This window comes from Amblyraja radiata, chromosome 22, assembly GCF_010909765.2.
Source record: "Amblyraja radiata isolate CabotCenter1 chromosome 22, sAmbRad1.1.pri, whole genome shotgun sequence".
In the NCBI taxonomy this organism is placed as follows: Eukaryota; Metazoa; Chordata; class Chondrichthyes; order Rajiformes; family Rajidae; genus Amblyraja; species Amblyraja radiata.
This window is the reverse complement of record NC_045977.1, coordinates 31,728,695-31,754,837: the sequence shown is the minus strand read 5'-3', so window position 1 is coordinate 31,754,837 and position 26,143 is coordinate 31,728,695. Positions and strand designations below refer to the sequence as shown.

The 26,143-nt window shown below is 46.4% G+C and overlaps 1 protein-coding gene across 1 annotated transcript in view; it reads right to left on the bottom strand.

Annotated features, from left to right (window-relative positions):
- Positions 1 to 26,143, bottom strand: part of baiap3 (BAI1 associated protein 3) — a 77,566-nt gene that overhangs the window by 16,154 nt on the left and 35,269 nt on the right. Inside the window, exons 12-22 of the mRNA XM_033040225.1 lie at positions 25,875 to 25,992; positions 15,543 to 15,667; positions 13,968 to 14,058; positions 12,273 to 12,329; positions 11,254 to 11,351; positions 9,492 to 9,543; positions 8,370 to 8,521; positions 6,930 to 7,050; positions 4,286 to 4,429; positions 3,696 to 3,773; positions 1,907 to 2,122 (exon numbers count right to left, since the gene is read on the bottom strand). Coding sequence (XP_032896116.1) covers positions 1,907 to 2,122; positions 3,696 to 3,773; positions 4,286 to 4,429; positions 6,930 to 7,050; positions 8,370 to 8,521; positions 9,492 to 9,543; positions 11,254 to 11,351; positions 12,273 to 12,329; positions 13,968 to 14,058; positions 15,543 to 15,667; positions 25,875 to 25,992 — 1,252 coding nt within the window. The remainder of the gene's footprint in view (positions 1 to 1,906; positions 2,123 to 3,695; positions 3,774 to 4,285; positions 4,430 to 6,929; positions 7,051 to 8,369; positions 8,522 to 9,491; positions 9,544 to 11,253; positions 11,352 to 12,272; positions 12,330 to 13,967; positions 14,059 to 15,542; positions 15,668 to 25,874; positions 25,993 to 26,143) is intronic.

The window sequence follows — 26,143 nt, the reverse complement described above, 5'->3', positions numbered from 1 at the left end:
CATCAAAGTTGTTCCACCCCCAAATGAACAACCCCTCAGTCTCTCCACCTCTGCTGTACAAGATGCACTGAGCAAGGTGAATGAGCGCAAAGCTGCCGGCCCCGATGGCATCCCTGGCCGGGTGCTCAGGGCATGTGCTGGACAACTATCCCAAGTCTTTACCGACATTTTCAATCACTCACTGGCCCAGGGTGTTGTCCCCACTTGCCTCAAGACCTCAACCATTGTGCCAGTGCCCAAACAGTCAGCCACAGGGAGCCTCAACGATTTCCGCCCAGTGGCACTCACCCCTGTCATTGCTAAGTGCTTTGAGCGGCTGATCTTGGCTCACCTCAAAGCCAGCCTCCCCCCCACACTGGACCCCCATCAGTTTGCCTACTGGGCCAACAGGTCTACAGAGGACGCCATATCGGCGGCCCTACACTCTGCCCTGACCCACCTGGACAACAACAACTCCTACATCAGGTTGCTGTTCATTGATTTCAGCTCCGCTTTCAACACTGTCATCCCCGCCAGCTTGATCACCAAACTCAGCGGGCTTGGCATCTCCACCTCCCTCTGCAACTGGACACTGGATTTCCTCACCAACAGACCACAGTCTGTTAGGGTCAACAACCTCACCTCCACCACTATAACACTGAACACCGGCGTGCCACAGGGCTGTGTGCTCAGCCCTCTCCTCTACTCCCTCTTCACCCACGACTGCATCCCTAAGTACGGATCCAACGCCATCATTAAGTTTGCTGACGACACCACGGTGGTAGGACTGATCAGTGACAACGATGAGTCAGCCTACAGAGAGGAGGTCCAGCACCTGACAACCTGGTGTGCCAATAATAACCTCGTCCTCAACTCCAAGAAGACGAAGGAACTTATTGTCGACTTCAGGAAGGTCAGAGGGGGCAGACATACCCCCATCCACATAAACGGGACTGAGGTGGAGCGCGTCTCCAGCTACAAATTCCTCGGGGTACACATCTCGGAGGATTTGTCCTGGTCCCTCAACACCTCCAAGCTGATCAAAAAGGCACAGCAGCGCCTTTACTTCCTGAGGAGGCTCAAGAAAGCCCACCTGTCCCCCCAGATCCTGACCAACTTCTACCGGTGTACCATCGAGAGCATCCTGACCGCCTGCTTCACGGTATGGTACAGCAGCTGCACTGTTGCGGACAGGAAGGCACTACAACGGGTGGTGAAAACCGCGCAGCACATCATCGGTGCCCCGCTCCCTGCCATGGATGCCCTCCACCGAAAACGGTGTCTGAAACGAGCTGGGAAGATCATTAAAGACCCCTCCCACCCCAACCATGGACTGTTTGCCCTCCTCCCATCAGGGAGGCGGTACAGGAGCCTCAGGTCTCGTACCAGTAAGATGAGGAACAGCTTCTACAATCATACTGTCGCATTGCTGAACTCGGAGTCCCACCGATAGATTCCTCCGGTCCCTCCGTCCCCATTGTTTAATTATTCTGTATTCTGTATTTTTTATTATTCTGTATCCTCTTTTTTAAAAAATTTTTTAAAAAATTTCTATATTGCACTACTACGGACTGACGCAAAACTGCATTTCGTTGTACCCATACTCAGTATTTGTGCAATGACATTAAAGTTGAATTGAATTGAAAAAAAAACTACCCTGTGACTAAAGAAGTTCCTCCTCACCTCTTTTAAAGTGCTCTTTAATTCTGAGGCTATGACCTCTAGTCCTAGACTCTCCCACCAGTGGAAACATCCTTTCCACATCCACTCTGTCTATGGCTTTCATTATTCTGATTGAATAATTATTAATTATTCAAATTGATCTCCACTATAGTTATAGACTCATGCAGCATGAAAGCAGGTCCAGATCTTATCAGTGCGGCTGTTCCAGTCGCTCGGACCTGTCAGCTTGTGCCGTGCCAGTTACCTTCTCCACCAGCTGGTTGATCATGTAGTTGGATTGCCGCTGCATGCCCGCATCAATGCTCTGTAGCTGTGTGTCCAGCGCTCTCCGCACCTGCTGCTTCCCCTCCAGCCCACACACCCGCTCCACAGAGGTCTCCACCTCCTGCCATGCCAACTCCTTCGGCAGGTTCCAGATGTACTTGTGCACGTGCTCGATGTTATTCAGCACCATGCACAGCTGAGAAGGAAGAAGGAAAATAGCTGTGACTAGTGCGGGTGTCTGGGGTGATGGGGCGAAGGCAGGAGAATGAGATCGAGAGGGAAACATAGATCAGCCATGATTGAACAGCAGAATAGACTTGATGAGCCGAATGGCCTAATTCTGCTCCCACAACTTATGAACTGATGTGACATGGAGGAGAAACAACATCAAGGTCCCACACAAGAGATTTAGTGTGCAAAATTAGAGCACATGGTATTGGGGGTAGGGTATTGACATGGATATAGAACTGGTTGGCAGACAGGAAGCAAAGAGTAGGAATTAACGGGTCCTTTTCAGAATGGCAGGCAGTGACTAGTGGCGTGCCGCAAGGCTCGGTGCTGGGACCCCAGTTATTTACAATATATATTAACGATTTAGACGAGGGAATTATATGTGACATTTAAGTTTGCGTAGCTGGGTGGCAGTGTGAGCTGTGAGGAGGATGCTATGAGGCAGCAGGGTGAATTGGATAATTTGGGTGAGTGGGCACAAGCATGGCAGATGCAGTATAATGTGGATAAATGTGAGGTTATCCACTTTGGTGGCAAGAACAGGAAGGCAGATTATTATCTGAATGGTGTCAGATTAGGAAAAGAGGTGCAACGAGACTTGAGTGTGTTTGTAAATCAGTCACTGAAAGTAAGCATGCAGGTACAGCAGGTAGTGAAGAAAGCTAATGGCATGTTGGCCTTCATTACGAGAGGATTTGAGTTTAGGAGCAAGGAGGTCCTACTGCAGTTGTACAGAGCCATGGTGAGACCACACCTGGAGTATTGTGTGTAATTTTGGTCTCTTAATTTGAGGAAAGACATTATTGCTGTTGAGTGAGTGCAGCGTAGGTTCACCAGGTTAATTCTTGGGATGGCAGGACTGACATATGATGAAAGAATAGGTCCACTGGGATTTTATTCACTGGAATTTGGAAGGATGAGAGGGGATCTTATAGAAACATATAAAATTCTTAAAGGATTGGACAGGCTAGATGCAGGAAAAATGTTCCCGATGTTGGGGAGTCCAGAACCAGGGATCACAGTTTAAGAATAAGAGGTAGGCCTTTTAGGACTGAGATGAGGAAAAACGTCTTCACCCAGAGAGTTGTGAATCTGTGGGATTCTCTGCCACAGAAGGCAGTGGAGGCCAATTCAGTGGATGTTTTCAAGAGAGACTTGGATATAGCTCTTAGGGCTAAATGAATTAAGGGATATGGGGAAAAAGCAGGAACAGGGTACTGATTTTAGATGATCGGGCATGATCATATTGAATGGCGGTGCTGGCTCGAAGGGCCGAATGGCCTACTCGTGCACCTATATTTCTATGTTTCTAAATCCAATCACAGGTGATTGGAGTCAGCAAAATCTGACATATTTGAGTGATTGAAACATTGCGACAGAAACATGGTGGATAGGACAGGTTTAGAGGGATATGGGCCACATGCAGGCAGGTGGGACTAGTGTGGGTGGGAGATGTTGGTCGGTGTGGGCAAGTTGGGACGAAGGGCCTGTTTCCACGCTGTATGACTCTATGTTCACGGCGGTCCCTCAATACTCACCTGTTGTGTGATTTTCTTCTGATCGTCTGCTTTTTGTCTGATCATTTCTGAGTACATCACAGCTGCGTTACAGATGTCCTGAAAGAAAGCGCTGAAGCATGAGTGTACTTGGAATCAGTCGGGTCAGTGAGGAAAGCTATCTGCTCATATGCTGCCCAACCCATTGTGTATATCCAGCATTTGTTTCATGGAGTTTGTACGTTCTCCCTGTGACTGTGTGGGTTTTCTCCAGCTGCTCCGGTTTCCTCCCACACTCCAAGAACACACAGGTTTGTAGGTTGATTGGCTTCAGTAAAATTGTACACTGTCCCTAGTGTGTAGGATAGTGCTGGTGTGTGGTGGTGATTGCTGATCAGCACGGACTTGGTGGGCTGAAGGGCCTGTTTCTGCGCTGTATCTCTGAAGTCTAAAGTATGAAATCCTCAACCTCTTTATTCCATTTTCTTCACTCCAGCCAGATGATCCATCAGCAGTTTTGCACGAATGTGCCAGATCCCAATAGGCCTTGTGTGTGTTGGGTGCTCAAGCTCCCTCCCTATCCCCCTCTGCTCTCTCTGAAGAAACCCAGAGGAATTGATGCGGGTACTCACGTCAGTGATCTTTGTTACAAACACAAAAGCCCCCATTGGGTCAGGCCAGGCTAGCTGCAGCCAGAAGCTCTTGATCTGAGTGAAGCAGGTCACCACATCGACTGCCGAGCTGCTGTGTTTGGACAGCGTGTCAACAGGGTCAAGCTGGTAAAAACACACAAACATTCGGTCATTATCAACGGAGAGAAGGACAGGGCAGCAGCGCACAAACCTCCAGCAGAGACATGAACAGCATGAATTCAGTCAGAGAGAGCTCAGAACAGCAGAGGGAGAAAAGACACGTACATCTCTTGGATCATCTCCCCCGCGGCTCCTGCCAGTTGCCGTGTACATTTACCCCTGCCAACAACGCTACCCACCCACTGGATCTCCTTTCACACTCTCCATACACTCACTCACAGAATATAGACTGGTGCAGTATAGAAACAGTTCTGTGCTGACCTCAATGCCAATTTATAGCATTCTATTGGGCCTGGGATTGTATCTCTCCATCCCCTGCCTGTTCATGTGTCTGTCCGAATGCTTCTTAAATGTTTCTATCGCGTCTGCTTCCAACCCCCCCCCCCCCCCTTCTATAAGATACCCTCTCATCCTTCTTGCCTCACAAATCTCGTTTAAACCTTTCCCCCCTCACCTTAAACCTCTGCCCTCTAATACTTGATATTTCCAACCTGGGAGAAAGACTATAGGGCCTGTCCCACGCCGGCGATTATTTCGGCAACAGCCAACGCCATATCAGGGTCACCAAAAGATTTTGAACATTTTAAAATCCAGCCGCGACAAAAAAATGTTGCAACACTTGAGGAAACACCACGTTTCAATACGTCATCACGCCGCGTCACGCTGCATCTCACTGCGTCACGCCGCGACTTTTTCGGTGACCTGATCACGTCAGTCGATGATGGCGGCAGTCGCCGAAAAAAATCGCCACGAGGGACAGGCCCATATCTATCCTGTTTATGCCTCACTTAATGTTAGAAATTTCTGTCAGCTCATCTGTCGGCCTCTGCTCCACGTTTGATCGACCTCTCTTTATCCCGACCCGAAACGTCACCCATTCCTTCTCTCCAGAGATGCTGCCTGTCCCGCTGGTACTCCAGCTTTTTGTGTCTATCTTCTCTTTGTGGTTAGTACTCTCTAATACAGGCAACATCCTGGTGAAATTCTTCTGCACCTTCTCCAAAGCCTCTACTCACCCACTGAATCTCTGCCATGGATGGGTGACCTGAACTACCCCATACACTCCCTTACAGAATGTAGACACCTCCTGTAATACGGTGAAACTGAACTGCATTCCAAATGTGGCTCAACTAAACTCATGTCCAGTTGCAAGATGACTCCTCAACTTTTTATACTCAATCCCTCCACAAGTATACTGTACACCTTCTTTCCCATACTATCATCTACCTTGCTGAGACTTTCAAGGAGTGATGGACGTACGTCGCAAGATCCTTCTGTCCTGAACTCTCATTGCGTCTGCTTGTACACCTCATACAAGCCGATCATGGATTTTACCTACTCTTTTTTAAGGAGAGTTCACTGCTGTGAGTCAAACACAATACGCTGGAGTAACTCAGGCAGCATCACTGGAATACATGTATAACTGTGTTCTACACAAGATTCCAGCAGCCGCAGTTCTTTATGTCTCCATTTTATCGCCCCACTGTAAATTCTCCTCAAAGTTTGCCTACTTTGAAGAAGTGCTCCTCTCTCTGGCCCATCCATGTCCTCCAGAGACACGGGCGGCACGGCGGCGCAGCGGTAGAGTTGCTGCCTTACAGCGCCAGGGTCCCGGGTTCGATCCTGACTACGGGTGCTTGCCTGTACGGAGTTTGTACGTTCTCCCCGTGACCTGCGTGGGTTTTCTCCCGGAACTCCGGTTTCCTCCCACACTCCAAAGATGTACAGAGTTGTAGGCTAATTGGCTTGGTATAAATGTAAATTGTCCCTAGTGTGTGTAGGATAATAATAATAATAATAATGGATGGGATTTATATAGCGCCTTTCTAACACTCAAGGCGCTTTACATCGCATTATTCATTCACTCCTCAGTCACACTCGGTGGTGGTAAGCTACTTCTGTAGCCACAGCTGCCCTGGGGCAGACTGACGGAAGCGTGGCTGTCATTCTGCGCCTACGGCCCCTCCGACCACCACCAATCACTCACACACATTCACACACAGGCAAAGGTGGGTGAAGTGTCTTGCCCAAGGACACAACGACAGTATGCACTCCAAGCGGGATTCGAACCGGCCACCTTCTGGTCGCCAGCCGAACACTTAGCCCATTGTGCCATCTGTCGTCCCTTAGATAGTGTTAGTGTGCGGGGATCGCTAGTTGGCACGGACACGGTGGTCCAAAGGGCGCTGTATTTCTAAACTAAACTAGACTAAAGATGCTGCCTGACCTCTTGGGTTACTCCAGCGTTTTGTGTTCAATGCAAGATTCCCGCATCTTTGTTTCCTTGTGTCTCACTGATTGGAGCGTTCTGCTCTGCAGCCTCATTGTACAACAGGTTGGATCTGCCAGCACAATCATTATCTGAATGTAAGAGGTAAACAGGAGCAACATGCCTACCTTGCCAATGTGTTTAAACACATGAAGAACTGTTAGCTGATTCCAACAACCTACTCAAAACAGGTACCTGATCCACCGCCACTGCCTTTGTGATCCGCTCACATGACTTCTCGTGAACAATGTGTAGCCACTTATTAATCGATATCTGGAACCATTCATGGAAATTCCCAAGTCCCAGATTGGAGTCCCTGTAGTGTCGGTTGGGTGGGAAATAAACAGATTTAGAGACCTGGTGGAATCCAGATTACTCCATTCCCTGCTCGGTAGAATACAATGTTCAATGGGATCCGATGTTAGACCAATTCCAGCTCCTTGGAATCAGTACAACACGATTCCCAGCGGAATTGACTCCGGTGTGTTTCATCATTCCCTGCTTACTGAGATCCAGCTTGGAGTTGTTGCTTTTCTTCACCCAAGGGGAGATGCTACTTCAGTTCAATGTCCCATTGAACAGCGATGAGTCGGATAATCAGAGCAGATTTTGTGCTCAGTTCCAGGGTGGTACTTAAACCCACATCCTTCTGTACTGATTAGTGCCACTGAGCTACGGTTTACACTCGAACATTATATTCACTCCTGAGCACCTCACTTTAGGAAGGATGTCTTGGGCTTGGAGAGGATGCGGTGAAGATTTTCTGGGTTGTTTTATATATATATGGTATAATAATATATGGTTTAAATAGACTGCAACACGGAAATAAGCCCCCATCGTGTAATTATGGGCATTGGACACTAGATGGCGCTTACCTTTTCAATCTCATTTTCTACTTAGTTTAATTAATTAATGTGCAACTTTTGGCACTGACGAGTTATGACTTCCTTCTCAATTATATTTTATCTAAATCTGTGCAAATTTCACGTGGTTCCGAGACATGGGTCACGAAAGTTGATTTCTATAGTCATTTTTGATGCTCGGCCCACAGCCTGACTGAAACTAGGATATACCTTCCCAACGTGACCTTCAGGCCCACCAGCCTTCACATTGAGGATCATCCATCAAACCTTTCAACACCTCTCCTCTGTGCCCCACCTAGATTCTCACCTATTTCTCCCCTCTCCTCTCCTTCCACCTTCATTCCCTCCTCCAGCTTCACAATCCACAACTTTTCAATCCTTTTGTCTCACACTTTCTGTCTTTTCATCTCTGGCCATTGTCTACCATCAGCCTATCAAAAAACCCTCCTCACCTTTATCAACCTATTACCTGTAGACTTTGCCCTGTCCCTTCTCTCTTCCAGCTTTCTCCTCCCCCCCCCCCTCCTCCCCTCCACCACAATCAGAAGGGGCCCAACCCAAAATGTCACTGCTCCACGTTCTCCAAAAATGCTGCCTGACCCGCTGAGTTACTCCAGCACTTTATGTCTTCTTTAGCAAAGCAGCATCTGCAGTTCCTTGTATCTCCAACCTGAAACATTACTTGCTTCTCTCTGGAGCTCTCTGACCTACTGAGTATTTTGAACATTTTCTTTTCTTTTATTTTAAGGAGTGGTGGCTACAGGCAACTTACTTCAATGGAAGGAATTCCTTGAAGTGTTTCACTTCTTTCAGCGACAGGTACAACTCAAACAGGGTCACGGCGATCAGCTGGGTCATTCTTGATCTCTCTTGTTCTATGGCTGCTCCCAGCTCCTCCATTAGCACCAGGACATCATCTGCGACCTGTAAGAGACATCAAATTGGCAGCTTAAGGAACCAGGTTGTGACTCACCTCGAGACACGGAGAGACACGTTGAGGAGAGGCAGGAGAAAGCCTGGCAGGTAATAGGTTGATGCAGGTGAGGAGGGCTTTTTAACAGGCAGATGCTTGGACCAAGGACAGAGATGAAAAGACAGAAGGTGTGAGGCAAAAAGCATTGAAGAGTTGCGAATTGTGAAGCTAGAGGAAGGAATGTAGGTGGAAGGGAAAGTTGAGAAACAGAAACCATTTTGATGGATTTATTGGCAAAGAGGCAGGGTCCATAAATACAAAATGGAGCTTCAGGTCCTGAATGATGCTCCGATTCTGAAAACAGGAAACCCAGGTTAATAGGCTATGGTTAATTGGTGATGGACAATGCCCATCTTGGCTGGATCCCTCTCTCTCTCTCTCTCATTGTGAGAGCCAGGTGCAGGGTTAGGTTGGGATCCAAAATCATCCACCTGATCAGAAAACCCTAAACGAGGAGGCGGGAGATACGGCGAGGGTGACCTTTAGTGTTGTGGAATTGGAGGGATACATCAACAATGGGAGATCATCAAGTGAGGTGCAAGATTGGAGGAAAGTGGAACCCAGGGCCCTGGGCCACTGAAGCATTTACACATTGACCCAGTCTGGGAAGTGCAAGCTGGTCTTCCACACCTGGGTTGCTTGAACCCTCACCATGACCCATGGCATGCTCACCATCATCGTCTGTCATGGTGGAGATGTTTAGGGTCTGCTCTCCGAACCTCGCTCATTGAAGGGACTCGATGAATTTCTAACATGAAGGTCTCAGTCCCGCACACGGAGGGGTGGGGGTGGGGGGAGGGGTGTGTATCACACTCACATAAGGAGCTCACTCTGTGACCACACATATGTTGGGGGAGGTGGGAGCCCCTCAGATGCAGTGGGCACATTGGTTTCACACGCAGTCGGTTCCTATCTCCTTACCAGTTTCTCCAGCTGCTGATAAGTCAAACTGAAGTAATCAATCTTCACAACACTACAAACAGAAAGAAATCCTCTTGAATTCACCAGGAATCGCAGTTCAATGCAGTAACAATGTTATTCACATATTGGCAATGAACATTGCATCCTCTCTGTAGAGACTAATAAAGACTGAAGTGTGACTTCAAACTGGCAGAGCCAGATTGTGATAAACGGACACGAGAACTTGTGGCCATTCACCAAGTGCAACACTCTGTGCTGATGCCCCATCCCCCATTCCCGTCCCCTCGTCTCAGCTCCACTCGATCATCAAATCCCACAATCTCAATCCTGTTCCCCCTCCTCTTCCCAACAACCACTAACCCCACCCTTCCTTCCCCCACCCTATCCAAGTCCACAGTAGAGTAAGAAAACATCCTACAACAGACACAGACATCATCTGTCCATCTGCGAGTGATGACGGTGAAAGGCTCCAACGAGACTCCCACAGTGTCAACGCATGGTAACTGGGACAACCTTTGGTCCTGAGTGAAACTTGGTGGGGATCTCGGAGGAAGATGCCCCCTACGGATGCGACGTGTAGGTCCACCGGCATGTGGGCATGCTCTGGTGTTCATCCACCGGGTCCCAGCTATGGGTCAAATAGCACCCCACTGCCTTGTGAATGAGGCTCAGGAGAGTCAAAGGCACTGGAGCTGGAGTCCCCACAAGCTGACCCCCTCGTGCATTCACCTTCCAGCAACTCCTGCGACCACATTGGCCCCAGACAAGGCAGCCAGCCTCGCTAGAATTTAGAAGATTGAGGGGGGATCTTATAGAAACTTACAAAATTCTTAAGGGGTTGGACAGGCTAGATGCAGGAATATTGTTCCCGATGTTGGGGAAGCCCAGAACACAGTTGGTCACAGTTTAAGGATAAGGGGGAAGTCTTTTAGGACCGAGATGAGAAAAACATTTTTCACACAGAGTGGTGAATCTCTGTAATTCTCTGCCACAGAAGGTAGTTGAGGCCACAGTTCATTGGCTATATTTAAGAGAGAGTTAGATGTGGCCCTTGTGGCTAAGGGGATCAGGGGGTATGGAGAGAAGGCAGGTACAGGATGCTGAGTTGGATGATCAGCCATGATGATATTGAATGGCAGTGCAGGCTCGAAGGGCCGAATGGCCTACTTCTGCACCTATTTTCTATGTTTCTATGTTTCTATGTTCCTCTTGAATCAGGCTCTTCGGTCGAGAGGGGACTGCAGATGCTGGGCAAGGGTCTGCGTTCCCAATTATCTGCCCAGGCTTTGCCCAAATTCTACAGTAACTCCAAACAAAATTGTTAACGGTGGGTAAGCAGTTCAGAGCAGGGGAGAAGGAGCAGGTTTATGGTGAATCACGTGACCAGAAACGGGACCCATGGAACAGACCACGATGGATAGAGGAAGCTTTACCATGTAGGGTCAAGGAACCACAAATGCTGGCTTACCAAACACAGAGACACAAAGAGCTGGAGTAACTCAGCGGGTCAGGTAGGATCCCTGCATAACATGGATCAGTGGTCTTTCAGGGAGGAGTCCTTCTTCAGGCTCTGCAGAAGGGTCCCGACATTCTCCAGGGATTCTGCCTGACCCACTGAGTTACTCCAGCTCTTTGTATCGCAAGCTATACCATGTACCTGACCCATGCTATCACGCTGGTTTTACTCCATAGCATTGAAATCCTCAAAATTCTCCTAAAGGAATTGAAATGCTATTAAACAGAAAAAAATTCTGATGCTTACCTTATAAATATTTTGTTGTAGTAGCTGTGTTTCATGCGTAAGTCTGTGCAAACTGCGTCGACCAACTGGACCAGAGCCATCAGCCGGGCTTGGTCTGACTGCAATTTAAAGTCAGTGCTTTACAATGCAAGGAATGGTCCTTTTCCAAACATAAATCCCCTCACAACGTCAAGCTCAACTCACCCCAAACCCCCAACACCAAGCAGCCTTTCATTCTGCACCCAACTAGCCCTCAAAACTCCAAACTGAACTCACTTCCCACCCCTCAAGTCCGACTCACCTTAAAACCCCCAAGCCCAATTTGTCCTGCACTCTGATCCCAACTCACTCTCAAAACACCAACTGCAACCGGCCTTTCCTGTGCTCAATAGAGTAGAGGAGAATCAGTATCCTCACTTGTGGAAGGACAATTCAGAAGCCTGATAATGGAGGGAAAGAATCTGTTCCTGAGTCTGCCAGTACTGCTTTCCGAGCAGAGGTGTAGATGGAGTCAATGGTGGGAAAACTGGTCAGTGTGATGGACTGGGCTACATCTGCAACTCCGTTCCCCATCCAAGCTGTGATGCAACCTGACAGTATGCTTTCTAGGATACATCTGTAAAAGTCTGTAAGAGTCACATGAGGCATGCTGAATTTCCTCAGTCTCCTCGGGAAGCAGAGCCGTTGTTGTGCCTTCTGAGCTGTCGCATCAACATGGTTGGTCCATGAGAGATCAATGGCAATATTAATGCAATTGGTTCTGATTGGGGCGTGTACTCTAATATGCTTCCTAAAGTCAATAACTAGCCAAACATCAGTTCATTAATAAACACAGTGAGACTGAAAGGCCAAGCAGCAAGTCATATTGTGTAGGAAGGAACTGCAGATGCTGGTTTAAACTGAAGATAGACACTAAAAGCTGGAGTAGCTCAGCAGGACAGGCAACGTCTCTGGAGAGAAGGAATGGGTGACGTTTTGGGTCGAGACCCTTCTTCACATTACAGTGCATCGCACACTCTGCCTTGTTCACATTAACGTACCTGGATTTCTGGTTTCAAGTTATCACGCGTTTTCTCGTACCATTCAAGTGTGGATTTCTATAAAAATGAGTACAGTACAAATGACACAATGTCACTTCACTCTGGGCCATCGATGCACTAGATACACAGTCATCAATGCAGTGTCACAATCCACTCTGCCTGTAAAACTGCAGCATGTAAAAATATCATTACATGACCATTAAAACACTCTTCTCTCTCTCTTGACCATTGCAGCCAAGCATCTTCTGAATCTGACTGCGACTGTGTTTATCTGACCCAAAGGTAATAATGCACAGTCTACACTGCATTTTCATCAAGACCTGAAACTAAAGGGCCTGTCCCACATGGATGACCTAATCTACGAGTTTAGAAGACCCTAGACGAGTTGAAAAAAATGTCAAGGTCGTGTTGACTCGCCGAAGTAAAAGACCTCCTACGTCTATGTCTACGATCTCCTAGGACCCCCCTCGACCACAGTCTTCAACACCTAAGACCAACTACAACTAGCTACAAGTGGAAAATGATCACATGCTAAAATGATGTCATGTTTGCATTTTTTTTTCTCGAGCCAGTTACCGACCTAAGACTACCATCACGACCTACTATGACCTACTACGACCTACTACGACCTACTACGACCTACTACGGCCTACTACGACCTACTACGACCTACTACGACCTACCTACGAGTAAAAGGTATCCATTTTTTCCATGCGATTTATTTTTACTCGTGGACATTTTTATCAGGCTGGTAAAAACACCGTGAACATGAGGAAGAGTTACGAAGACCTCCTACGACCTCGTGGCGACCATGCTGCGAGTATGAGTCAAGGGCAAACTCGGCAGAGGTCGCCAATTAGGTCGTGAAAGTGGGACAGGGGCTTGACTATAATCAATGCTTCGGATCTAACCCTCAATGTAACCAACTGGAACGGCACAACTCGAGCATCCCTGTGTGTCCCTGCTGACATGTCTCTGTCCATTCACATCAACAGATGAAAGGTTGGGGCAGTTGTAGTTTCTGAATGTAGTGTTGCCTTTCTACCCACCTAAAAGATAGTGGAGAAACTGAGCTCCATTGATAACTAGTGCTCCAAGAACTTTATCATCCACCACTTGGCCACGATCTCTCTCTCCCTCCCAGGGAACGCACACGCCTTTCATTATTATTCAGATTGAAGGATGCCGCAGCATAATTTCCGTTCATATTGAACCATGTTTGCATTTAACCTTGACTCTCTCCTCAGCTCACAGTTCTGGAGAATTTATATATTGTGACTGGGATTCTATGTCATCGGTATAAACCGGGATCAGCCAAGGATCCATTGACGTCTTCCCCACGGTGATTTTCCACCATTTGCAGCTGTCACAGATACATGTCATGGCTCAGTGAGACTCCACACAGTTTATTGCAGAGAAGCCTCACCTGTGCCACTTCATAAGTGATAGGAGCAGATTTAGCCTATTCAGCCCATTGAGTCTACTCCGCCATTCAATCATGGCTGATCTAATCCTATTCTCCTACCTTCTCCCCATAACCCCTGACACACTTTACCAACAGCCTTCTGGAAACTTTTCATCAGACGGATTCACTCCTCACTCCTGTGAGCAATGCCCAGGGCAGGTGGACTGCGATGCTACTTTCTTAGGCTGTGCTGCAACTTCAGAATATTGCCACTGAAGATCACACTGTACCTTTATAGTCGCAACGATCTCCACGTGGAGCGGCTTGTGAACAGGGCAGAGAACATTGAAGCCCTCCATGGAATACATCTTCAGCAAGCACCTGAAAGTATTGAAGGTGGAAAGATCAGGAGAAAGAATGAGAGGAGCCTTGAGGTGATAACTAGTCGATACAAACAGTGAAACTACGCAGGACAACAGTAAGCTGACTGGGGGTGGGGGAGGGACGGGGAGAGAGGGAATGCAAGGATTACTTGAAATTAGAGAAACTAATATTCATACAGCAGGGTTGTAAACTGCCCAAGCAAAATATGAGGTGTTTTTCCTCCAATATCCATTTGGCTTCCAAATGGTCAGGCCTGACCTGCTAGATTTGGCCCTTTGTGTCCACATGATTTGGTCTAGATTGCCTTAGTGTGACCCTGTATAGTCCAGTATGGCTTGGATACCTGTCCGCACCTGTCCTCCACTATCACCGGCACACCACAGGGCTGTGTACTGAGCCCCATGCTCTACTCCCTCTTCACACACGACTGTGTTCCTGCATTCGACACCAACACCATCGTCAAGTTTGCAGACGACACAACAGTGATTGGGCTGATCACCAACGGTGATGAAACAAACTACAGAGCGGAGGTGCAGAACCTGGCGGACTGGTGCTCACGTAACAACTTGTCACTAAACACCTCCAAGACTAAGGAGCTGATTATCGACTTCAGGAGGTCACAGAAGGGGGAATACGCCCCATCTACGGGGACAGTGTGGAGAGAGTGTCCAGCTTTAAGTTTCTGGGCACTCACATCTCAGAGGACCTCACATGGTCCACCAACACCGCTGCACTGGTTAAAAAGGCACAGCAACGACTGTTCTTTCTGAGAACATTGAAAAGGACTGGTCTGCCCCAACAGCTGCTGACAACCTTCTACCGCTGCACGACAGAGAGCATATTAACGTATGGCATCTCGGTGTGGTATCTCAGCTGCACGGAGGCGGAGAGGAGAGCTCTTCAGCGCGTCATCCACAGAGCGCAGAAGATCATTGGGGCACAGTTACCAGCCTGGGAGGGCATCTACCACACACGGTGCCTCAGGAAGGCCGTCAGCATTCACAAAGACTCCTCACACCCTTGTAATGGACTGTTCGAACTACTTCCTTCCGGCAGACGTTACAATGCCTTCTACGCCCGCACCTCCAGACTCAGAAACAGCTTCTTTCCCAGAGCTATAGCTGCTCTGAACCGGCCGTGCTGAGTGCCCCCCACCCCCATGGACTGTCTCCCTCGGATGGTCACGTCGCACAGACACATCTGCACTTTAGCCTGTTTTGACTATTTTACTGTTGTAATGTTCTTTGTACAAACCATGTTCTCGGGGTATCTAAACCTAACTTTTAGTAGTTACTTAAGTTATGATGTTGGATGGAAGCTGCATACCCAAATCTCGTTGCACTTATGTGCAATGACAATAAAATATATTATTATTATTATTATCAGAATAACCTGATTTGCTCTGGCTTAATGCGGGCTGCTTTGGCTTGTCGCAGCTTAACCTAGGTCGGTTTGGTCTGGCACAATTTAGTCTGCGTTACCTCAGCATCAGTTCCAGCTGATCCAGTGTCTTGGGAGAGTTGAAGGGAAAGACCTGCCTCATCCTTTGCAGCAACATCCAGCAGTAGTCGATGAAAAAGACAAAACTATTGGCAAGGGACTCTTCCTGCAACAAACCAAAATTACGTATGAGATGACCGTATCAAAAGGCTTTAGAGGAGAAGTGTGCCGCCCGCCACAGAGTAAACTGTAACAAATCACAAATCCAGGTGCTGTGACATTGCTCCCAAGCGGTGGGTTTGATGTGAGTTAACGGTGGAAGATGTCGGCCAGAGTGACCTGCTCCTGCAGTTTACCGTCCGTTCTTCCGTCTAGTCAACAAGGTAAATACTTTAGACTTTAGAGAAACAGCGTGGAAACAAGCCTTTCAGCCCACAACGACCAGCGATCTCCTACACACACTCAGGACAATTTTACAACTTAGCAAATTCAATTAACCTGCAAACCTGTACGTCTTTGGAGTGTGGGAGGAAGCTGGAGCACCCGGAGAAAACCTACAGGGAGAACGTACAAACATTTCGTATAGACAGCACCAAGGGTCTCGACCCGAAACGTTACCCATTCCTCCTCTCCAGGGATGCTGCCCGTCCTGCTGAGTTACTCCAGCAATTTGTGTCTATCTTCGGTTTAAACCAGCATCTGCGGTTCCTTCCTACCCATAGTTAGAATTGAACCCAGGTCTCTGGCGCTACAAGGTAGCAACACTATCGCTGCGCCTCTACAGGACCACCTAGTTCTGCTAGTTTTGTCCAGTTAGACAGCACTTTCGGAATGTTGTGAGTAGTTCTGTGTAGCATAATTTAGGAAAAACATGTTTGGCTTTGAGACTGCGAAATATAGATTTATCAGAGTGAACCCCACTTTCTAAAGTTTAAATTACTGGATGAGAATACATAAACTAGGGTGGCATTCTCTGATATATAGGTTGAGGTGACATGATTAAATTAAGATTTTTTAAAATAATATTTCCTATAGAGGGATTAGCTCGATATCTAGGAATTGGAGTAAAAAAAAAAATCAGAGCTTAGAACTCGGCCCTGGATAAATCAGACCAATTCATAACGAGTTGGTCTCCATTCGTCGTTTTTTTGGAATCATATGGTGCAACACAATTGTAAAAAATAACTGTTTCAGGACTGGACGAGGGTTGGTCAAGACTATAAATAATGATCTCCTTTTCTTTTTTTATTTTCTTTTCTCTATTCTCTCTCTCAACTTTCTTCATTTACTCGTTTTCTTTTTCACACACTATATATTTCACATCTTTCTATTCTTTACTATCTAACTTCTTTTTCTTATTCTAATCTTTTTACAGTGTAATAAAAAAAAAAAAAAGAAGTTGTACATAAAATGTATTATGAAAATATATATTAGGCACTTTGGTGCCATATGACTGTACTTACTTCTAATAAAATAAAATATTTTTTAAAAAATAGAACTCGGCCCTACAGGAATGAAATTGGGGAAACACTGGGAGATGTTCAGAATGATGCAAAAGGAAACGTATGTTATTTTAAACGTGAATTGCTAATTGTTGATAACTAAGGGTGTGGTGGTACCCTACAGTGGGATCTCCAAAGGTGCGATAGGCTTGAGGGCTGAATGGCCGCTCTTGTTCCTGTCCCAATCGGTCCTTTCCTGCATCACACTAATAAACACCAACTAATCCTGCCCTGAAAAGCATTGGTTTGGCATTAATCACAAATCAAATTGCCCATTTCATTGAGAACCAGGCACTTGTCAACTGCGACCAGTAAATCCTTCATGATCGCAACCAATTAGGCAGACTCGTTAATGCATGATGAGGAGCAATTTAGAATTCAGCTTGTGCGTAAACCTGCACCTTATTTTGACCCAACGTCGAGGATTCCTGGAAAGAGTGTGTTTGTGATGAACCTTGAAACCTCAGTCACCTGCACTTAAGCTTGAGAATGTTTATTAGTGGAACTTGGTCTGATCAGACGGGAACCTGCGGACTTACAGTGTTTTGTAAAGCTGACTTCACTGACCCAAGTGTTTCAGATGTGGCTGGGTGCTATCAAGCTTGTGTCGGGCGGGTATACACCAGAATAAGCACTGGCTTTCTATATTAATGCATCCAAGATACTGACGTTCAGAACAGCTTGAAGAAAAAATAGACCCAGTATACTCAAAAAGATGTATTAACCTAGAACAACAATAACAGTACAACCATTCTCCAATAATAGTTAAAATAAGCATTTTGATATTATTCCTTGCATCACTTTCACGTGATAAATTCTGGACGGGAGGTGTCGGTTGTTGAATTGTTGTGGTTTATTCTTCGATCCTGAGGTTATCTATTGCCTGCCGTTTTCTATGTACTGATTTACACACTGATCATCAGCCTCGTGGGAATGTCTGGAGGAGATTGTATTGAAACAAGTGTGGCTTGTGTTGTTCCAGTCTCTGGTTTTAGCCTTGCTTTGTAACCAATAAAGCTCTTGCTTCCCTTCGACATGAAGACGGATGAACTTCTTCACCCTTTGCATATATCTCCCCACTTCACCACCGGTTTCAGCCAGCCGGGTGTGATCCTGTGATATACAAAACCTGAGGTACACAAAAATGCTGGAGAAACTCAGCGGGTGCAGCAGCATCTATGGAGCGAAGGAAATAGGCAACGTTTCGGGCCGAAACGTTGCCTATTTCCTTCGCTCCATAGATGCTGCTGCACCCGCTGAGTTTCTCCAGCATTTTTGTGGTACCTTCGATTTTCCAGCATCTGCAGTTCCTTCTTAAACATATACAAAACATATTCAAAAGGTTTATGAACTTGCTGAAGGGCTCACTCTTGAACAGTGATCCATTATCCATCCTCATTAGATGCAGCGACACAGAGCAAGTGGAGCAGCAGTGGAGGGTGCCAACAAGGTCACTTGCCCAAGCCGACCCTGTAACAACAGCCGGACAACGGCTCCCTTATGGCCAGCTGCACTTTAAGCAGCTTGGACTTTGAAAATGGTGCCAAAACCTGACGTCTCTTGTTTATGGTCTCAGTGGACAATTACTAAAGACTTTGATTTGTTTATCTAATCTAATATTGTGCTTTTGTCCAGTGATACTTTACTAAACTTAGTTTAGTATAGAGATACAGGGTGAAAACAGGCCCTTCAGCCCACCGAGTCCACGCCGACCATTGATCACCCATATACTAGTTCTATCCTACACACTGGGGATAATTTACAGCATTAACGTACAAGCCTACAAGTATTTGGATTGGGGGGGGGGGGGGGGAGGGGAACTGGAGCACGCGGAGAAAACCCACGAGGTCACGGGAACATACAAACTCCGTACAACAGCACCCATAGTCAGGATTGAGCCCGGATCTCTGGCGCTGTAAGGTAGCAACTCTACCACTGCGATACTGTGCTGCCCGACCGTATGAACTGTGTGCAAAAAAATAATTCAAACTGTGTTTTGGCACATGTGGCAATAAATAACCATTGAACCATACCTACAGAGCACCAAGCAACACAGATACTTTCAAGCTTGGATACAGTGGAATTCACAGATGTAGAACAAATGATTTAGACAACAGGAAGTCGATTGTGGTATTCGACCAGTTATCACCAGAATATAGATCTGTAAAGCCAATACCAACACCAACCCACTAAGCCAACGCCAACACCAACACCAACCCATGGCCCTTTTTCGATAACTCTGACATTTGTATCAGTTCCTACAGTTATATCTCTATGACTATGCCAACATTTAAGAAGCAGTTGGGCAGGTACATGGATAGGACAGGTTTGGAGGGATATGGACCAAATACTGGCAGGTGGGACTAGTGTAGCTGGGACATGTTGGCCGGTGTGGGCAAGTTGGGCCGAAGGGCCTGTTTCCACGCTGTATCACTCTATGGCTCTGTATGATAATGTGGTTATTTGACTTGCGTGTTTTCTTTGGTGATTTTGTGAACAATCGTGCAATAACCTTGCAAGGAAACCATCTTGAATTATTGATAGTTTTCTCAATTCCTAAATCAACTTCATTTACAGTGTTTGTAAGCAGCAGTGGGACGACGTTGCTTTTGTTCTGCAGTTGAAGATCAAAGTTGGTAGCTTTGTGCTCTATATGTAGTACACGTGTAACAACACTAGAGGGAGCATTTGCTATTCCCTTTTTCTATGCTGTCCCTGAATTGCTGTTATTCTCGAAATCTTGTTTTATTACAGTATTGATTCTGTTCAAGAAGAACAAGAAGGCAGATTATTTTCTGAATGGTGTCAGATTAGGAAAAGGGGAGGTGCAACGAGACCTGGGTGTCCTTGTATATCAGTCACTGAAAGTAAGCATGTAGGTACAGCAGGCAGTGAAGAAAGCAAATGGCATGTTGGCCTTCATAGCGAGAGGATTTGAGTATAGGAGCAAGGAGGTCCTACTGCAGTTGTACAAGGCCCCGGTGAGATCGCACCTGGACCTGTGCAGTTTTAGTCTTCTAATTTGATGAAGGACACTCTTGCTATTGAGGGAGTGCAGCGTAGGTTCACCAGGTTAATTCCCTGGATGGCGGGACAGTCATATGATGAAAGAATGGATCTGGGCTTATATTCACTGTAATTTAGAAGGGTGAGAGGGGATCTTATAGAAACATATAAAATTCTAAAGGGATTGGACAGGCTAGATGCAGGAAAAAAAATTCCGATGTTGGGAGAGTCCAGAACCAGGGGTCACAGTTTAAGAATAAGGGGTAGGCCATTTACTGAGGAAACTAAAACTGGCCTCACTCCCCACCAACATCCTCAGGACTTTCTACAGGGGTACGGTGGAGTCTGTACTCACGTACTGCATAAATACGTGGTACTCCACCTGCAACTGCTCGGACAGGAAGGCTCTGCAGAGGGTAGTGAGGGGAGCAGAGAGGATCATTGGCGTCTCCCTACCCTCGGTACAAGAACTGTTCCAGAGCCGCTGTCTGTAAAAAGCTCAGAGAATTGCTAAGGACAAACTGCACCCCCTCCACATACACCTGGATCTCCTGCCATTAGGCAAGAGATATCGAAGCATCAAAGCCCGGACTACAAGACTGCTAAACAGCTTCCTGCCACAGGCTGTGAGGCTGCTAAACAGTCACTCTGTACTCACAGTCACTTGATTCTGCGGCTGGCATGGACACTTAAATAACTGGCACTGGCCACTCAAATCAGCTGCCCCGAACATTTTATGATTGGTTTATTGTATTTTAACGTTGTGTTTTACCTGCTTTTAACTATTTATACTGTTCCATCAGGGACTGGATTGTTTTTAGTATTATGTGTGAAATGTTTTAAATTTCATGTGCGATGCTCCGCTATTCCCTGGGAAACGTCTTTTCATTTTGCACTGTACAACTGTTGCTTGCAAGATGACAATAAAGGTTGATTGATTGATTGATTGATTGATTGATTTAGAACTGAGATGAGGAAAAACCTCTTCACCCAGAGAGTTGTGAATCTGTGGAATTCTCTGCCACAGAAGGTAGTGGAGGCCAATTCACTGGATGTTTTCACGAGAGAGTTAGATAGAGCTCTTAGGGCTAACGGAATCAAGGAATATGGGGAGAAAGCAGGAAACGGGGTATTGATTTTGGATGATCAGCGATGATCATATTGAATGGCGGTGCTGACTCGAAGGGCCGAATGGCCTACTCCTGCACCTATTTTCTATGTGTCTATGTTGAGTGTCATTATTTTGGGCATTGAGTCTGAACTCATGCAGCTGATAGTTACTGTTCTGGGGCCTTTCTTCTCAACTCGTGGAGTTATTCACGGTACTTGTGATCTGTGATCTTTACTATCGAAAGAACTAAATTGTGTTGACACTCAGAAGAGTGTCGCCGCCACTTGATATTAAACAAAATGTCATGTTGACTTTCTTGGTGTTAAATGTTATTTAAGGTGAAAATATTCCCAGAGCCTTTAAAGGCGTAAAGCAAGGAAATGGCCTATTCCTCACTTGGGCAGCACAGTGGCACAGCAGTTTAGTTGCTGCCTTACAGCGCCAGAGACCTGGGTTTGATCCTGACTACAGGCGCTGTCTGTATGAAGTATGCACGTTCTCCCGGTGACTACTTGGGTTTCCTCCCACATTCCTAAGACATGCATGTTTGTTGGCTAATTGTCTTCTGTATATTGTTCCCAGAGTGTAGGATCATGCTGGTGTACGGGGTGATCACTGGTCGACGAGGACTCGGTGGGCGGAAGGGCCTGTTTCCACTCTGTATCTCTAATCCAAACAAAACTAAACTCACTGAGGGGGAGCTGGGCAACGGTGAAGGATTTACTACTCATCATGTCGGCACAGTGGCGCAGCAGTAGACTTGCTGCCTTACAGCGCTGGAGACCCAGGTTCAATCCTGACTACAGATGCTATCTGTATGGATTTTGTACATTCTAGCCGTTGCCTGCGTGGGTTTCAGTTTCCTCCCACACTCCAAAGACATACAGATTTGTAACTTAATTGGCTTCGGTAAAGATTATAAATTGACTCCAGTGATCGCTGGTCAGCGCGGATCTTGTGGGCCGAAGGACCTGGTTCTACATTCTAACATATCTCTAAAGTATGGTGAAAATTTCAAGATCGTTGCTGACTATTGCATTGGTTTCAACATCAGTACCTGGTGTGATGAAGCCTGATGCACTGGATTTACTGAATGGCATGACTTGCACTGTTTCCCTAATGCAGGGCATTTGACTTTGTTAGGAGAGCTGCCTTCATGGATACATCAGTCTGAAGATTCAACATCAGTACCTGGTGTGATGAACCTTCTCCTCATGGAAGGTTGGTTAAGAAGGTTCAATGGTTGGGTATTAATGGTGGAGTAGCAAGGTGGATTCAACAGTGGCTGAATGGGAGATGCCAGAGAGTAATGGTGGATGGTTGTTTGTCAGGTTGGAGGCCAGTGACGAGTGGGGTGCCACAGGGATCTGTGTTGGGTCCACTGTTGTTTGTCATGTACATCAATGATCTGGACGATGGTGTGGTAAATTGGATTAGTAAGTATGCAGATGATACTAAGATAGGTGGGGTTGCGGGTAATGAAGAAGAGTTTCAAAGTCTACAGAGAGATTTATGCCAGTTGGAAGAGTGGGCTGAAAGATGGCAGATGGAGTTTAATGCTGATAAGTGTGAGGTGCTACATCTTGGCAGGACAAATCAAAATAGGACGTACATGGTAAATGGTAGGGAATTGAAGAATGTAGGTGAACAGAGGGATCTGGGAATAACTGTGCACAGTTCCATGAAAGTGGAATCTCATGTAGATAGGGTGGTAAAGAAAGCTTTTGGTGTGCTGGCCTTTATAAATCAGAGCATTGAGTATAGAAGTTGGGATGTAATGTTAAAATTGTACAAGGCATTGGTGAGGCCAATTCTGGAGTATGGTGTACAATTTTGGTCGCCTAATTTTAGGAAGGATGTCAGCAAAATAGAGAGAGTACAGAGGAGATTTACTAGAATGTTGCCTGGGTTTCAGCAACTAAGTTACAGAGAAAGGTTGAACAAGTTAGGGCTTTATTCTTTGGAGCGCAGAAGGTTAAGGGGGGACTTGATAGAGGTTTTTAAAATGATGAGAGGGATAGACAGAGTTGACGTGGAAAAGCTTTTCCCACTGAGAGTAGGGAAGATTCAAACAAGGGGACATGACTTGAGAATTAAGGGACTGAAGTTTAGGGGTAACATGAGGGGGAACTTCTTTACGCAGAGAGTGGTAGCTGTGTGGAATGAGCTTCCAGTGAAGGTGGTGGAGGCAGGTTCGTTTTTATCATTTAAAAATAAATTGGATAGTTATATGGATGGGAAAGGAATGGAGGGTTATGGTCTGAGCGCAGGTATATGGGACTAGGGGAGACTATGTGTTCGGCACGGACTAGAGGGGTCGAGATGGCCTGTTTCCGTGCTGTAATTGTTATATGGTTATATGGTTATATGAAGAACCAGACCCAAAACGGCACCTATCCATGTTCTCTAAAGATGCTGCCTGACCCGCCGAGTTACTCCAGCACTTTGTGTCTTTTTTTTTGTAAACCACCACTTGCAGTTCTTTTTCATTTCACAGATGTTGCTGGACCTATTGCGTTACTCCAGCACTTTGTGTCTTTATTTGTAAACCAGCATCTGCAGTTCCTCATGTCTACAGGGATGTATCACTGCTGGATGTTCTCAGTGAGGCTGGCGTTTGTTTTCTAGAAATAGTTTCAAGGGAAGTGATCTTCCCTGATGTTTATTTCTATTTTGATGGCATCTTATAACATCTGTGATTCCAGATCCTCTCACTTCCCTATCATACTACCGAGCCACTTGTCCCCAATGAGTATAACTGAGGATGGCTCCAAACTTGCATCAAAGGCGTGAGGTTAGCATCAGTAGTCAGTAAATATAGTGTCGGTGCCCCTAATGTATTACTTGTTCTGTATATTTGCATGCACACACACTGAGGGATTAGACAAGTTTAGCTTAGTTTAGTTTAGACAAATTTAACTCGGCTCACCGAGTCCGCGCTGAACAGCGATCCCCGTACGCCAAGGCTACCCTACACACACTGGGGGCAATTTACATTTATACCAAGCCAATTAACCTACAAACCTGTACGTCTTTGGAGTGTGGGTGGAAACCGGAGCACCCGGAGAAAACCCACGCAGGTCACACGGAGAACGTACAATCTCCGTACAGACAGCATTCGTAGTCGGGATTGAACCTAGGTCTCTGGCACTGTAAGGCAGCAACTCTACCGCTGCGCCACCATGCTACTAGTTTGCCACTAGCTACCAGCAGCACTAGTTGTTAGAGTTTACCACATCTGGCACACAGCTGTGAGCAATCCTATGCAGCGGACACAAAATCCCCAGCACCAGTGTGGACTGGACGGACTCACACACAAAGTCTTCAAATGATAGTAACTGCAATTCCAGTTTGTTCTCCCTCAGCGCCAGTGTAAACTGGAACTCTGAAGTGCTTGTCAGATGTGATTAATTAGGTAAACTCACTGCTGCATGGGGTAGAACAACAGCTGTTTTTTTTCTGACTACACCAAAGACACCGCGGTGCCCTAGCCTATACCCAGTACTAACGAGGAAATATACAAAGTATTCGTAAAAAGGAAATATACGAGTATAGCATAACAATAACAGCACAACAGGGCACATGGAATGAACATATATATATTATATACACACATGCACATGTCTGCACACGTGCCCACACATGCATGTGCACATTCACATAAGTGCTAGTAATGTGAATCTTATGTAAAGTGAAGGAAAAGAGACACATGCACACAACGGTCAGTAACACACCCTTCAACCTCCAGGGTGCGCTCAGGCCACGGACACACACACACACAGATACAGAAGACATCAGCGCCTCTACTTTCTGAGAAGATTACGGAGAGTCGGATTGTCAAGGAAGACTCTCTCTAACTTCTACAGGTGCACAGTCGAGAGCATGCTGACCGGTTGCATCGTGGCTTGGTTCGGCAATTTGAGCGCCCTGGAGAGGAAAAGACTACAAAAAGTAGTAAACACTGCCCAGTCCATCATCGGCTCTGACCTTCCTTCCATCGAGGGGATTTATCGCAGTCGCTGCCTCAAAAAGGCTGGCAGTATCATCAAAGACCCACACCATCCTGGCCACACACTCATCTCCCTGCTACCTTCAGGTAGAAGGTACAGGAGCCTGAAGACTGCAACAACCAGGTTCAGGAATAGTTACTTCCCCTCAGCCATCAGGCTATTAAACCTGGCTCGGACAAAACTCTGATTATTACCAACCACTTTCTGTTATTTGCACTATCAGTTTATTTATTCATGTGTGTATATATTTATATCATGGTATATGGACACATTTATCTGTTAACACACTCATGCACACACACACTCATGCACATACACATACATACACATACGGTACACACACAAGCACACACAGACTCATACACAGACACAGAAGCACACGTCACGGATACACACATAGACATAAGCACATACTCATGTACACACAGACACACGCATAATTGCAAAATCAAAGCACAAACCTGTGGACACATAGGGAAGCGATACATAGGTCGAGAGCCCTTCAATATACGGAAACATTCTACACAAGCCTTGCCCGAATAATGCTTTTGACCCATGCTATTTGAGTCGGTGGCTTGCCCACACACACTGTCCTCCTAATTTAATGATAGCGTGCTGTAACACAAGGAAGTGTTGATGAGCTCAGATCATCAGGGAACTGTATAAGGCTTCACCACCTCCAGAGGGAGAGGTGAGAGGGAAGGAGAGCTTCCTCGGTGATACTCGGCTATCCCAGCGCCTTACCTGGTCTGGAGTGAGAGCGTTCAGGTCTGACCTCTTATCCAGGTCCTCAAGCAGCTGGTGAAGGAGGCCATAGTCCATGGACTGGAGCTGGTGATGTTTGCTGTAAGCCAGCCACTCACTGCAGAGGTGAGGGGAGAAACATCTTTCACTCACTGCCTCTGTTTATTACTTGTGGATCACTCCTTTTATACAGAGTGTCACATGGACAATGAAAATTGAGTTTTATTCCGTATCCAACCCTTATTGCAAGGGTTGGAGGGGGGTGTATG